The sequence below is a fragment of the Leptodactylus fuscus genome, chromosome 3 (genome assembly GCF_031893055.1).
Source record: "Leptodactylus fuscus isolate aLepFus1 chromosome 3, aLepFus1.hap2, whole genome shotgun sequence".
Classification (NCBI taxonomy): Eukaryota; Metazoa; Chordata; class Amphibia; order Anura; family Leptodactylidae; genus Leptodactylus; species Leptodactylus fuscus.
The window spans coordinates 211,751,803-211,767,238 of NC_134267.1; the positions used below are offsets into that span (position 1 = coordinate 211,751,803).

The following is a 15,436-nucleotide window of genomic DNA, read 5'->3' on the forward strand; positions in this document are numbered from 1 at the left end:
TCATTTGAGAGCGGGCTGTCCATGTTCGGCGACCATCAAACTTAACTGAACTTGAATTGTTTTGTAGAAAGAAATGGTCCAAAATACCTTCATCCAAGATCCAGGAACTGATTAAAAGCTACAGGAAGCGACTAGAGGCTGTTATCTTTGCAAAAGGAGGATGTACTAAATATTAATGTCACTTTTCTGTTGAGGTGCCCATATTTTTGCACCGGTCAATTTTTGGTTTAATGCATATTGCGCATTTTCTGTTAGTACAATAAACCTCATTTCAATCCTGAAATATTACTGTGTTCATCAGTTATTAGATATATCAAACTGAAATGGCTGTTGCAAACACCAAAATATTTAGAACTAAAAATGATTAAGATTAATAGGGGTGCCCAAACTTTTTCATAGGACTGTATGTATAGTATATGAGGTATTACCTCAGCACACTTATAGTATGTATATAACATATGTATAGTATATGAGGTATTACCTCAGTACACATATAGTATGTATATAACATATGTATAGTATATGAGGTATTACCTCAGCACACATATAGTATGTATAGAACATATGTATAGTATATGAGGTATTACCTCAGCACACATATAGTATGTATATAACATATGTATAGTATATGAGGTATTACCTCAGCACACTTATAGTATGTATATAACATATGTATAGTATATGAGGTATTACCTCAGCACACTTATAGTATGTATAGAATGTATGTATAGTATATGAGGTATTACCTCAGCACACATATAGTATGTATAGAACATATGTATAGTATATGAGGTATTACCTCAGCACACATGTATATATTGTATGTATAGTATATGAGGTATTACCTCAGCACACATGTATATATTGTATGTATAGTATATGAGGTATTACCTCAGCACACATGTATATATTGTATGTATAGTATATGAGGTATTACCTCAGCACACATGTATACACTGTATGTACACAGTAATAAGAGGCTGCCCGGGTCACACATTCCCCCACTAGTATGCAGCAGACAGCCGGCTCTCCGGACAGCCCTCCGGCCAGCCAATGTACACACATTATAAATCCAGGCAGGCTGGAGCTGGGCGGGGACATGACTGACAGCCCCGGTCTGGGCCCTGGCCCCGCCCCCTCAGTCGCACGACCTTTCCCCTAGTTTCCAGTTCTCTCACCCCGCACACTCGGCCCTGAGCTGCACGCTCTCTACACGAGCTGATCACGCTCCCCGGAAGCTCAGCGATTGGCTGGGAAGAGCCCGAAGCCGCGCTCTGATTGGCCAGCGTCGCCAGGAGCCGTGAGAGCTCTGTCCTCAGTTTGCCTCCCCCGCCCCCTGGTGGTTGTGTGCGTGCGCTACACGCCGGAGCCGGCCCTCCCATGCAACATGACATCCCCAATGCAAAGAAGGCGAGCTTGTTATTGCTGCTGAGCAGCCCAGGCTCAGGCAGGCGGCACCAGGACCTGCTGCTGCTAGTACCTCTGCATCCTTTGTTACAGTGTACCAGCCATTCACCATGCTGACTGTCACCACAGCTGACAAGCAGCAGCCTCCTCCAGCGGTGAGTACTGCGGCTGCCATTACTTTACTTCTATAGCACTTAGCATTGGCATACGTGCATCCTGCACCCTGCTAGATGGACAATGGGCAGATGTGTCCAGACATGCCCAGCCTGTGTATAGCTATATGTACATGACAGTATAGGCTGCTTGCATTGCTGGCTGTGCTTGTATTGGTATAACATGGGGGTTACATATTGGGGGGCAGCTGTCATTGTCTGGGCTCTACCTGTGGCTAGTCAGTGCTGGCTCTCGTCTTTGCCATTGCTTTGTACTGCGCTGTGGTATACATTGTTGCTTTTTTGTTATACATAGTAACAATCTGCTGACAATTGATACATTGTATCTACTTTATATACAAATATTTCACTTTCATTTTACTGTAGCTCAGATGTTAACCTTTTGCATTCCATAGGATGCTATATAAAAGGGGGGTCAATTGACAACCACCCCCTGGCTTTTTTTTTTTTTCTTTTTTTTTGTGTGTGGGTTTTTGTTTTTTTTCTACACCCCCCCCCTTTTTTTTTTTTGGACTAGATTTTGAACCAATAACCCAGCCCCCTTAGAGCCTTATTCACACCCACATCGTTTCCGGGTCCTCCCCCGCATCGCCCCGTCCTGCCCTCCTCACATGGCTATTTTAATGGATGACGTATTGAAAAGCTATATTTGGACTCTGAGGCTCCGCCCCTTTAGGAGGGTAGGGTTGGAAATGGGCAGAGTTTAAGGTTTGTTGCCCACTTGTCTTGGGTGGGGCGTTGTTGTCCAACTTCTTATTGTCTCCTATAAGCCGCCCCCCCCCCATCCTCCACCAGAAAGTGCAAAACAACTAGATCAGCATAATAAGGAGGCTGACAATAGATAACCTGTTGTGAAAAGTGCCAGGGTGCGGTTATATAAACTAGCTTCATGGCCGCACGTATCCCTTTAACTGCTTGATTGTCAGCTCTTTGGGTTAGTTGTGACAGTTTTCTACGTTTGGTATCTATATGATGATCATTCATAGGCGTAGAGCACCGTATACACTGGTCTTCTGCAACCTGTGGCTCCCCTGAAGTCTGAAATGACATCCTGGGCGTTGTAGTTCCACGACAGGTTGCAGACCACTGACCGGCATGCACTGCCCATGATCTGTTTGCTTGCTGATGGCTGTCAAGGCGTGCTGGGCGTTGTAGTTCCACAACAGGTTGCAGACCACTGACTTGTACTGTCCTTTATCTGAAGCTATGCTGAGAGTTGTAGTTTGGGATACGTTGCAGACCACCGGCAAGCACTATCTGTTATCAGGACATGCTGGGAGTTGCAGTTTCACAACATTAGCAGAGCCACAGGTTGCAAACCAGAAGCTTCTACTGTCTATTATTGAATGGCTGTCAGGACATGCTGGGAGTTGTAGTTACACAATATCTGCAGAGCCATAGGATACAGACCATAGGCTTGTGCTGTACATTATCCGAAAGCGAGGTGGGGCCACACATTGCAGACCACTGGGTTTCACTGTCCATTGTCTGCTTTGCTGCCTAAGGACATGTCAGGACATGCTGGGGGTTGTGTTTCACAACAGCTGGGGAGCCATAGGTTGTAGACCACTGTCTTGAGCTGTCCCTTGTCTGCTTGTCTGGCTGTGGCTGTCACGACATGCTGGGGGTTGTTTCACAACAGCTGGGGAGCCATGGGTTGTAGACCACCAGCTTGTACTGTGCATTGTCTGCTTGCCTAATGATCTCTATCAGGACATGCTGGGACTTGTAGTTTTGCAATACCTGGGGAAGCATAGGTTGCAGACCACCGGCTTGTACTGTCTGAAGGCTGACAGAACATTCTTAGACTTGTAGTTTCATAACAGCACCAAAGTTCCAGGTTGTAGACCACTGTCCTGCACTGTCCCTTGCCTGACTATGGCTGTCGGGTCATGCTGGGGGTTGTAGTTTCACAATAGCTGGGGAGCCCCAGTTTGCAGACCAGACCGCTTTCCTGCACTGTCCATTATATGAAGGCTGTCAGGGTATGCTGGGAGTTATAGCTTCATACTTAAAGTATGCACTGTCCATTGCCTGTGTGTCTACCTAAGGCTGTCAGGACATGCTGGGGGTTGTAGTTCCTCACCAGCTGGCAGTTACCGTCCACCAGTATTCTCTGTTTGCCTTTGCCAGTTCCCGTGTATTATATTTCTTGAGCAGACCGTATTAAAAGTGTAATGACACACTATAAAATGATGCGTAAGAAGCCCATATGAAATTGGGTCATGTTCCTTAAAGATTAACCCCTTGTGGGTTGGGAGTGGCTAGACCGCTGATGACCTATGGATGACTAACTAGTATCGCCCAGGAGATTAGCCCTGGTGACAGCGCAGGAAATGACCACCGCAGCACTTTAGCAGTGCTTTTCTGATGGATACTGCTTTACTTCCTCCCTAGTTCTGCAACCCCCACTTGTGTCAACAGCTTTGATCACCTCTAAGGGCAGATGTAGCAGTGTTGGTTTTGTTATCTGAGACAACACATTGTGGTATCTAGGGCTGGAGGAAAACATAACCTGAAAGAATCCAGGGATGAAATCTCATTCGGCTTGGCGATGCAGAATAATCTACATTATAGATGATCTCTGCAGTACCGCTGATTAAAATACTGCTAAATAATAGCATGCGTTTTGGGTAGGGGGTGTGCGGGTGGGTTTGCTGTCAGGACTGGGCTCAGTAAGCCGGTAAATCAATGGCTGTGATAAACAGAATCCTGCCTGGAATCACAGGCTCGGATGTGAGCAACGCCATATTGATGCAGGTTATCTGAGGACGTGGGGAAGGGAACGTAAGAGGCAGCACCGAGCACTTATCTCTCCAATACCTGGAACTTCGAAAACAAAGCGCCTCGCATGTGGCGGAGAGCAGGTTGTCAGAGGGATAGGCTGGGTTTTGTTTTGAGGAATGTCGACATGTTATATAATATGTAGCAATATTACGTATACATAGATACACATGAGATAGACGCAAGGTCCAAAGGTCCATATATACTGTAGATAGCTGTCAGATACTGGATATGAGATAGATTGATACTAAGTATTATATTTCATAGATAAACATGAGAGAATGATGATAAATATTTAAGAATAGTAGGTATGAGATGAATAGAAACAAGATGGATACGTTGATAAGAGAATAATAGATATGACGTAGGAGACAGATACTAGAAAGAAAGACAGATATTAAATATTAGATTAGATACAAATAGACATGAGATGGATAGATACATAGAAAGTAGATAGGTATGTGGGCTGCATAGATATAGGTTAGATAGATACCGATGGGTATGAAACCAATAAAGATGTTAGATAATAGATACACATGGGTACGAAGTGGATAATGATGGATAGATAGATACTTTTTACTTTTTTTACTTTTTTGGTAGAGTTGGAAGGGACCTCAAGGGCCATCGGGTCCAACCCCCTGCGAGTGCAGGTTTTCCTAAATCATCCCAGCTATATGTTTATCCAGATTCCGCTTGAAGATTTCCATTGATGGAGCGCCCACCACCTCCCGTGGCAGCCTATTCCACTCTCTCACTACCCTCACTGTCAGAAAGTTTTTCCTAATGTCTAATCTGTATCTCTTTCCCTTTAGTTTCATCCCATTGCTTCTTGTACTTCCTTGTGCTAATGAGAATAGGGTAGATCCCTCTGCACTGTGACTACCTTTCAGATATTTGTAGACTGCTATTAAATCTCCCCTCAGCCTTCTCTTCTGCAAACTAAACAATCCCAGTTCTTTTAGCCGCTCCTCAAGATAGATAGATAGATAGATAGATGATAGATAGGAGATAGATAGATGGATAGATAGAGAAATAGATAGGAGATAGATGATAGATAGGAGATAGATAGAGAAATAGATAGGAGATAGATGATAGATAGGAGATAGATAGAGAAATAGATAGGAGATGGATAGATACCAATAGGTATGAAATACAGTAGATGATACAAAGATATTAGAATAGATAGCTAGTACCTATTAGATACCAGTAGGTATGAAATAGATAAAGATAAGAGATACATATTAGAATTAATGTGAGTTAGAAATATATTAGAAAAACAGATATAAAGTAGTATGTGATAGATATTTAGTATGAATAGATATGAGAGTTATTAAAATAGATATGAGTGAGAAAGATACAAATATATTAGAAAACCAGATACATAGGTATTATATGGATGGACAAATAGATATGTCATAGATAAGTTCTAAGAATAGATGTGGATTAGAAAAATACAAGGATATATAGAAAAAAAGATATTGTGCTCCGTTCACACTAGATTTGCCTCTCCATTGTTCTGGTCCGTCGAAGGCAAATGGATAAAATAGTGATAACACATGGAGACAGGAGGACCCCATTGACTATAATGGTGTCCGTCAGATGTCCGTCATTTTACAGAGGTAGTATAAAGCGTTTTGGTTTTTTTTTCAACCAATTTTCGGCGGACGTGGCGATGGAGTCTCCGACAGAAACTCTGGCAGAGATGTGCACCTAGCCTTAGATAGCTATTATAAATTCATAGATAGATTGTAAGCCCTCGTGGGCAGGGCCTCTACCCCACTGTAACAGTCGGTTATTGTTAGTATTATATCTACCTGTATATTCTGTGTATTGTGTGTAACCCCCAAATGTAAAGCACCATGGGATTAATGGTGCTATATAAATAAATAATAATAATAATAATAGTGAACATTACTACATGTCCTTCCTCTGTACAGAACATGAGGCATGGAGTGGGTGTACCGGGTGACTTGGGTGATGTCATCTTATAAATATATGATAATTGATTTATGGCCGTATGGAGGAGCTTACTTACAGAAATAACCTAATCATATCTGCACATTGACTTAACCCTAGCCGCACTGATGTGTAATGACATGTCATCAGCACATTCCAAACTAATTGTCATCCATTGTAGGATGTTGTTTCTCTTATGCCGGCCATACACGTTAGAAGAATCTTGGATGAACCTGCAGATTTTTGTGGGCCCAACAATCTATGGGAGGGAAGGGGGGGAACATCTCCTGACTTGTTTCGGACAGCAGAGGGAGTAAAGGATAGAGCAGCTGGATTTCAACATGCCCAATCCTTTGGTTCTCAGGAGACCAGAGGAGTAACTTACTGCCCCCTCCTTATACTTTGCCCAGCCTGTATGTGTATGGGTGGTTGGGTAGGATAGCGTACAGCCGATTTAATAATATATTGTCTGTATCCTTGGGTGTGTATAATAATAAGTCTACAATGTTCTTCTTTGTAGGTTGACTTCATGGACATCTGTGAGTCCATACTGGAAAGGAAGAGACATGACAGTGAGAGGTCATCGTGCAGCACTTTGGAGCAGAATGACTTTGAGGCGGTCGAGGCTCTGGTGTGTATGAGCTCTTGGGGTCAACGAAGTCAAAAAGGCGACATGCTGAAGATGAGGCCATTGACTCCAGCCTCCGACTCTTCAGATTTTATCATGCAGTGTGAATCATCCCCATCCATGTCAAAGGATTTCCACTCTTTAGCCACCTTGGTAAGAACTTGACATCCATGGGTTCTCTTTTTGAGAAATAACATATGTATTTGTCTGCATGTTAATTGACATGGCTGGCTTCTCTTCTTGATGAGTGTCAGGGTGACTATACACGTTCGATGAATGTCTAATGTCAACTTACAGTCAGCGTCAAGGGGAAAGAAGAGGTGGACATGTTGCCCAAACCCTTGGTTCTAATGGGAGATGCTCGAGATGTCTGGTAGCAACGTATTCCCTTCTTTCTATTAACAACACATGCCCTTCCAAGCCAAGTGTATGCTTATATGGGGGAATGTTGCAAGGAATAACTGTTGACTGGGTATGTTAAAGGGGTTATCCAGGAATTATTTGTTATGGCTTAGGATCAGTGCAGGGGTGACAGGGGACCTCCTCATGGATAGTCTGTATGGGCAGCTTCCAAGCCTACATCAGTGGGAGCTGAACTGCAATACCGACACCTGGCCAATATACAGGGCACGGAGCCTGCTGATTCTGGATCTGTGCGACATATAGCACAGGTGTCGGAAACAACCCTATAATTCCCGGACTAGCCCTTTAAGTGTATGGCCACCTTTATGTAATGTTACCCCTTAAATACAGTCATGTTCAGGAGCTATATATAGCACATAGAGGATGCCCCAGGATAATGGAGGGGCCATGTACTGGCATGTGAGTGTAAATAATAGTAAAGCACACGGGTGGTCATACACTTAGGGCATAGCTGTGGGACAGGCTACCGATATGTTGAGTGAGAAGCGACAAGGAATCTGGATCTTCACATTTCCCATCATTAGGGTTGGCAGGTGCTTTTGTTTGTGGAAAATCTTTACTATAGTAACTTCCCTGAAGAGTTAAACCCAGGGGCCTTACATAATTGAGATCTTTGAAGCCTAGGCTCCGGATTTCGTGCTTGCAGAGCCCATAGTTATTTAGACCATGGATGATAGTGTTTGATGTAGTCTAGGGGTGGGAGCCTTGCATAGACACTAATCCAATTATTTAGGGTTGGGCATTTCCCAGGAGCCAGGTGGTCAGTGTGCCTAGGAAATGGCTACGAGAGCTTTCTGAGTTGATTTATATTGATGTCTATGGACATTTATGCCACTAAATACTTCAGATTGGCTCCTCAGGGGGTATAACTAGCTCCAGAAGTCTAGAATATTTTGTGCATAATTGTCTATTGATCCATAGGGCCAGGGAAACCTTGCAGCCGACTGTGATGCTAGATGCACACGGCTGAGGTGCAAAAGGGCCGTGAAAAATGGAGGCACCCATTCATGTGAATGTAGCCTATCTTGTCTGGCTTGGACTAAGTGACGCTATGTTCACAGTTGTGATGGTATACCCCTACTTTTGGGCCTTTGCAGGACCAGAAGAACGGGAAAATGGGCAGCAACTGATTCCGAAGGACCCCATTGACTATAAAGGGGTCCTTCAGGTGTCCTTGCAGGACTTTTTAGTTCGGGGTTTCTGTCTGACTCTTCTGCAGATATGAATGTAGCCTATATCAACAGGTAGGTTGTCCTGCCTCGTATGTGCATGGTCTGATATGACCTTGTCTGCCATTACAGGTCCTCCTATATTAGTACCAGTATTGAAAATGTCTTTGTATGTTGGTTAGAGTGCAAGCATTCTGAAATATCTGAGTAAATGCCAACTTTACGCTTTACCTAACCTCACCCATGATTTTTTTATTTATTTTTCCAGTGCATGACTCCTCCACACAGTCCAGAATTTGCTGAACCATGCACTACGCTCCCCCCGGTCTCCCAAGTGACCTATTCCAAACCGGTGACGGTAATGTCTAGCAGTTCCTATTGCGTGGTGTCCTCGTCAGCTGTGTCCAAGCCGTTTGCTTCAGGGATCCACAGCCTGCAGTCTTCTCAAGACTTGGAGGTTTCTTCCAAGGCTCAGCCTTGCAGGGCAATGGTCACAAGTGTCATACGTCACACGGCCGACACCTCTGCCTTTCGTCACGTTCCTCAACCTCTTGTGAGAGTAAATGCACCAGCAGTAGAAGACTCATCCCATAAGAGGTGTGAAGTCAAACATTCCAAGCTCACCAGAGAGACAAATGCCCTTGAGGATGGGTCACAAAGCTCCTCAACATTGCACCTTCCTTCACAGACTCATCTGCCCTGTCCAAATACAGAAACTGGCTGCAGGAAAGTAGCTAATGCTCAGACAGACAAGCCAGTGAATTATGAAAATGAACACTTCATTGAGACCAACCCCTTGGGTTCTGTCCCCGTTTCAAGCCCCCCTGTCCTCTGCCAGATGATTCCAGTCACCGCACAAGCCGGTGTTCTCTCCGCTTTCATCAAGCCTTCTCCACAACCAATGTGCAATACAGTCAAGCCAATCCTACCCCAAACCGCATCGCTCTCACAGCCAGTCCTGATGGGCACACCTATGTCTCAGGGGACCGTTATGTTTGTCCTTCCTCAAGCACCCGTTGCACAGCCACCTCCACAATGTCCTCAGACTCTAATGACAGTCGGGAGCACAAAGTTACTTCCTCTAGCCCCAGCCCCTGTGTTTATAACATCAGGCCAATGCAGCCCCCCACAAGTGGACTTCTCCCGAAGGCGTAACTATGTGTGCAATTTCACTGGCTGTAAAAAGACTTACTTCAAAAGTTCACATCTCAAAGCACATCTCCGAACCCACACAGGTGAGCACTTTCTCTTACACACTGCCAGAAACCATCATTTTATAATCCAGGGTTATTTATTCATGGCCTATGGGGGGCGACAACCGGCTCTTGCAGTGATTAGCTGTGCAGAATGGCTTCTATTTCCCGAGCTATACAGTGCACAGAGCCAGAAGAAGGTGGTTCTGTGCATTGTATAGTGGCTTGGTGCGATTACTCCAGCTCTGCAACAACCAATATTAATGACTGCTGAGCTGCAGTACCGGCACATGGCCACTAAATGGACCAGGACCAAGATGTTTATGACTATGACTGGGGGTCTGATACCTGCCCCCTCCCCCCCACCTCTGATCAGCTGTTTGAAGAGACCACAATGTTTAAATGAGCACTCTGGACTCTTCACTACTTACTAAGCACAGTGATATACATTGTATAGTGGCTTTGTTTGGTTTTGCAGCTCAGCCCCTTTCACTTGCATCGGACTGAGCTCCAAACAAGTTGTATGACTGTTGAATATGATATCACATTGCCTGTGCAGTGAAAGCAACACTCACCAGAAAGCCGCTGCTGCTACGCTGAGCTGATCTGTGTTGGACCCCTACTGATCTATTATTGATGACCTACCAATATTTAGTCCCAGAAAACTTCTATAGTCTGGGGCCCTGTGTGGCGTAAATGTTGTGGTTTGTCTGCGGCGTTTCACAGTGGATGGGATTCTACCAAATCCTATTTACATATTGCAGAAAAATACCCGCATCCGAAATGCTGTGATTTCTGAAACCCTTGAAGTTTTGGAAACATCAGCATGTCAGTTATACCTATAGAAATTCTGGCAGGTTCCCTATAGCTGTAATTGAAGCAGAAAACACAGCAGGAAAAACCACAATACATTGCCGCCATGGTTTTTTCCATAATGCTTTTTTTGCTGCGGCCCGCTCCATGGGGCCTTAGCCGTAACCTCAGTACATCTATGTGAAAATCCCTTTAATTTTAATAAGGCATGTTTGGCCTAGTTGGGACGGAGGAGGTGGATTTGTTCTGGTGTTGGATCCCTCCAATCTGACTGTTATGGCTTGTTTGATTGTCGTGTCATAAACCTGTTTTCTGGACCGATCGTATATTTTATTATAACCTATTATGTCCTTATCTTGCAGGTGAAAAACCTTTCAGCTGTAACTGGGAGGGATGTGATAAAAAATTTGCCAGATCAGATGAACTTTCTCGGCACCGCAGGACACATACAGGGGAAAAGAAATTTGCCTGTCCCGTGTGTGATCGCCGATTCATGCGGAGCGATCACTTGACCAAACACGCTCGACGGCACATGACCACCAAAAAGGTGCCCACGTGGCAGACAGAGGTCGGAAAATTAAATCGAATAACCGCATCAGATCAATCTATGAGCTCTGCGCCCCCGCTAGGCATGCTGGTCTCCATGTCTACGCCAGTGTAAGAGAGACTGAACAAAAAAGTTGAATTCCTTTTTACCTTTGAGCACCAGAGACTCGACACAAGATACTCACTTACTTACTTTGGTTGATTTTTACCTTCTCACATCCCCTTTGCAGTTTTCCATCGACCTATATTCACGTTCCATGTGATGCAAGTTATTATGACTCGTCGTTACCAGCCTTTTACATAAGAAAATAAATCCTGTTATTGTGGCAATAAGCATGTTATGCATTATATGTATGATTCCGAGCAAACCACAATTTTGCAAAGTTTTACAAATGTTTTTGAATTATTTTTTTTTTGGCCGCTTTTGATTTGCCATATAGTATGTACACTTTGTCGGCTCTTACAGGTATAAGGCACATGTGATATGACAGAGTGTTGGGTCCCAGCGCGGCGTTCACTGCTTGGCATATCATGATGTACTTGATTTTTTTATTTTTCCATGTAACGTCTGGACAATCTAAAAACTCCTTTTCTATCAGTCTGTTGTTTACAGTTTGCACTGTAGTTGGCATCTGTCATTAACCCTTCCATATATAGATGTGAATCTTGGTTTAAGTAACATGAATATGCTTAAAGGGGATCTTTCACCACCTCCAACAATTCCAGCTTGTTGCATCCTTCAATAGATGCCGCTTCACTGATTCTGGAACAGTTGGAATTTTTTCTCTAGCCCTCACCATTCCCGAGCAATAGTTTCTGTTAGTTTCAGCACAATTATGCTGTAGGCTACTAGGTGGGCGGTCCTTGACTAGTGCAGAAAGTCAGGGACCGCCCACTTGGTAGCATACAGTATAATTTTGCTGAAACTAACTGAAATGATTACTCATGAATGGTGAAGGCTAGAGAAAAAATTCCAACTGTGCCAAAATTGGTGGAGCAGCAGCTTTGAAGGTTACAGAGAGGTGGAGGTGGTGAACGGTTCTCTTAAATTGCATCTATTGTAGGCTAAGCAAATTTCTTGAAGGGATTGTCCTGTTTTGAAAGAAATGTTTTAAAGGTCTTTTATAACTCATTCAAACAGTTAAATGGATGGTTTGAGATCATAAGTGATGGTAGCCTTTCCTTTGTCATGCCAGTGCTGCAACCAATCACTGTCCTCAGCGGTGACCTCAACACAATCGGTACTTGACTGACAGGCCTACGCAGTCCTGTGCCGCTTGTCATCCCCAGCCCAGTTATTGCCTGCAGCAGTGACATGAACACAAACAAAACGTCAACACTTCCTGGGCCAAGAGCCAAAAACAGCGACAAGGCTGTAATGGAGGTCCTGTGAAATGTGAGGTTTTTTTAATTCATCCATGTAACTTTTTGGAGGCATTCTACAACCTCTTTATCGAAGAACTTCTAGAAGTGTCTTGTGTGGGGCATTCCTGGTTATGCAGTGGTTAATACCTAACAAAAGTGGTCCAAAAAGGGGCATTAGTGAACCAGTGACAGTCATGGGCACCAAAGTCTCCAGCCAATGGAGATCCCACCTCGAAGCAGGACATGATCTGCTGATTCAGTGCTATTGACACCCAAGCATTGAAGCATCAGAGCTGTTTTGGTGGCACCTAGGGAATCGGTCACCAGAACCTGGCGTATTAACCTAGCCCCACCGAAAGATAGGTTAGGGTCACCTGAATCAAGTCGTGTTTTCCTCTTGTGAATTTGTTGCCTTGTTATAGCAAGATATGAAGAAAAGCTCTTTAGAGCAAAGAGGGAGTTGTTACTTATCTCTTTGGAGCAATGACAATGTCTTTGTTGCTCCAAAGAACTCATTTGTATATTGACAAAAGCATACAATATCTCAACAATAGAAGCATCGATTCACAAGGGGGAAAAATGGTTAATCCCGGTGACCCTAACCTATCTATCTCTGGAGCTAGGTTGATATGATGGGTTGTGCAGAGACTCCCTTTAAGCAGGTGGGGCCAATGTTATGGCTGATCAGTACAGGACACTTCTGAAGGTTTTCTTTTTTTAACACCCTTTATGGAATTAATATGGGATCAGATGATAACGGGGTAGTGGGGTGTGTGTGTGGCATCGTACAGCAATTCCAAAATGGACAATCCCTTTAAGAATGCTTTTTATTAATTCCATCTTTTGGGTACTTCGCTCGTAATACTTTAATAAACTAATAGGTGTCATTCTGTTTAACATGGGTTTAGTATTGAGTATTGAGGCCCTTTGTACAAATGGACCTATAGATGTCACATGTAGCATATATCAGTTGTCGAATTCAGACTTAACACACCGCCACATAGGCCATGGCGTCGTCTGTAACCCCGTCCTGCATGTTTATGAAAGGGAATTTGATACGTTGTGTCTATTATATCTATTGCACTATACATTGTATGTTATAATTACATTATTTTATTTGTTTCATCTGTGTTTTCAGTTGCATTTTTTGGGAACTTTTAATGTTTGATCTAATGTTTGATCTCAAGGCTGGAGAGGGATTACTATCAATTTTAGGCAATGCATGGGTATTCCAGATATGGTTAATCTATTGCACCTCTTCGAGTATTTCATCAGATCTCGAAGAAAATATGTCTCGTGCTTAGATGGTGATGAGAAAACTAAAGATGTATGCAAAGTGTGTCCAAAAAAAGCCACGTGTGTATTTGTGCAGCGTTGAAAAAAGTTTTTACCGATTATTCATATTGCAACTGCTGGTCCACTCTGGCCCCCTAGTGGGCAAATGTGGGAAATGGCATCGTCTTCCTTCCACAGTACTGCTATATGGGTTCTCAGTATTATTACCTTGCACACTGTTTTCTTATGCTACCGGTGGGACTCCCAGTAATCGGGAGAATGGGGAGACCTCCTGCATCCTCCCCGTGAATGAAGTTCCACTGCGTTTGTATGACTGATGCTCCATTCACTTCTATTGAGGTATGCTGCGATCTCCGGCAGACCCATGGCAGGGAATGGAGAGCAAGGGCATTCACATGGGGGATTGGGCTCCTGGTTGGACACCTAGTGATGTGACACTTATACCCTATCCAAAGGCTAGTGGATAAGTGTCTATAAAGGGGCAACCCCCCCTTTAATAGTGTACGGATTTAAAGGCATACAGAGTTTTAGTTCTGTAACAGTTGAGCCAAAGGTTGGAAACCATTACAGGATGATATATAGTGGACAGGGCCAGAAGCAGATGGCGATTTCCATTGTATACCGGTAATGACAAAGTACTGCAGCTCTGCTCCTATTCCCTTGAACAGCAGCGTGCCAACCCTTGTATAGTGCCACCGCTATGTAATGCCGGTCGCCTCCTATTATTGGCTCCATCCACTATATATTGTTTGGCGCTGCAGGATGCCCGGCGCAGTGGATTGGTTCGGTTTCAGGTATCAGACCTTCACTAATCTGATACTGACTAAATAACTTGTGTATAAATCATCAATCGTGTGACAGCCCGGACAATCCCTTTAAGCTCGGATTGGTTGCTATGGAAAATGAGGCCTAGTTTTTGTGTAGTCCTCATGTCGCTAAACTACAAGTTACATGCTGTCACACAATGGCTGCATCCATATCACTGGGCCCAGTCATGTCTAGAAACTGGAGCAGTAACTATAGTACCGGAATAACTAATGTTTTTTTGCACTGGAAAAAGCGCTACATCTGATAAGTCGCCATGGGCAGATGAAGATGAAGCCGCTCCGTAGAGAGTCGTCTGTACAATACCCTACTGTCCTATGTAGACCTGTGTGTCTTCATGGTATTTGCTTCCATTGCTTGCCTCTTCTAATGTCCGTAGGTTACACTGAGGCCTAACACATGACTACAGCATCAGATTACATGCAGTCTTGTGTTTGTCATGGAGACACACATGTCCGCATAGGTGCTGCATACACAAAACGGATAGGATGTTTTTACTCAAGTCCACTGGCAAAACTTCTTGGCTATTTGTTCCTTATCGATATAGATCCCCATTCTGGCGCATGGACATGGGGCAGATTTATGAAGAGACCGGGCCTGCTGGCACCAGTCTTTATTTAAGACTGCCATACAATATGACACTGAATCTGCCCCATCATTTGCACACACCCTTTAGTACATGAGACTCCTTCATCTCCTATATGCTTACACTTACATGTTTACCTTGTAGTATTATCAGTCCGTCTTGGCAGAATAACAGGAACTATATGGATGGATGGAAAATACTACTCGTCAATTAAAGGGGTTATACCATGGAAATTATTTATCCCCTGTCCATAAAACAGGGGTGTTTTTCCG

At 43.8% G+C, this 15,436-nt stretch overlaps 1 protein-coding gene across 1 annotated transcript; it reads left to right on the forward strand.

The window, feature by feature from the left end:
- Positions 1-1,388: 1,388 nt before the first annotated feature.
- On the forward strand, positions 1,389-13,854 carry KLF11 (KLF transcription factor 11). Its single transcript, XM_075269140.1, has 4 exons — positions 1,389-1,562; positions 6,841-7,101; positions 8,809-9,775; positions 10,909-13,854. Exons 1-4 carry the CDS (start codon positions 1,518-1,520, stop codon positions 11,205-11,207), a joined length of 1,572 nt encoding a protein of 523 aa, XP_075125241.1. The 5' UTR covers positions 1,389-1,517; the 3' UTR covers positions 11,208-13,854.
- The last annotated feature ends 1,582 nt before the right edge of the window (positions 13,855-15,436 follow it).

Excerpts from the sequence above, each read along its gene's own strand:
- KLF11 (XM_075269140.1), top strand. The coding sequence starts at position 1,518 with ATGCTGACTGTCACCACAGCTGACAAGCAGCAGCCTCCTCCAGCG. Across the intron at positions 7,102-8,808 it reads TCCACTCTTTAGCCACCTTG|TGCATGACTCCTCCACACAG; the intron begins GTAAGAACTTGA and ends TTATTTTTCCAG. Across the intron at positions 9,776-10,908 it reads ACATCTCCGAACCCACACAG|GTGAAAAACCTTTCAGCTGT; the intron begins GTGAGCACTTTC and ends CTTATCTTGCAG.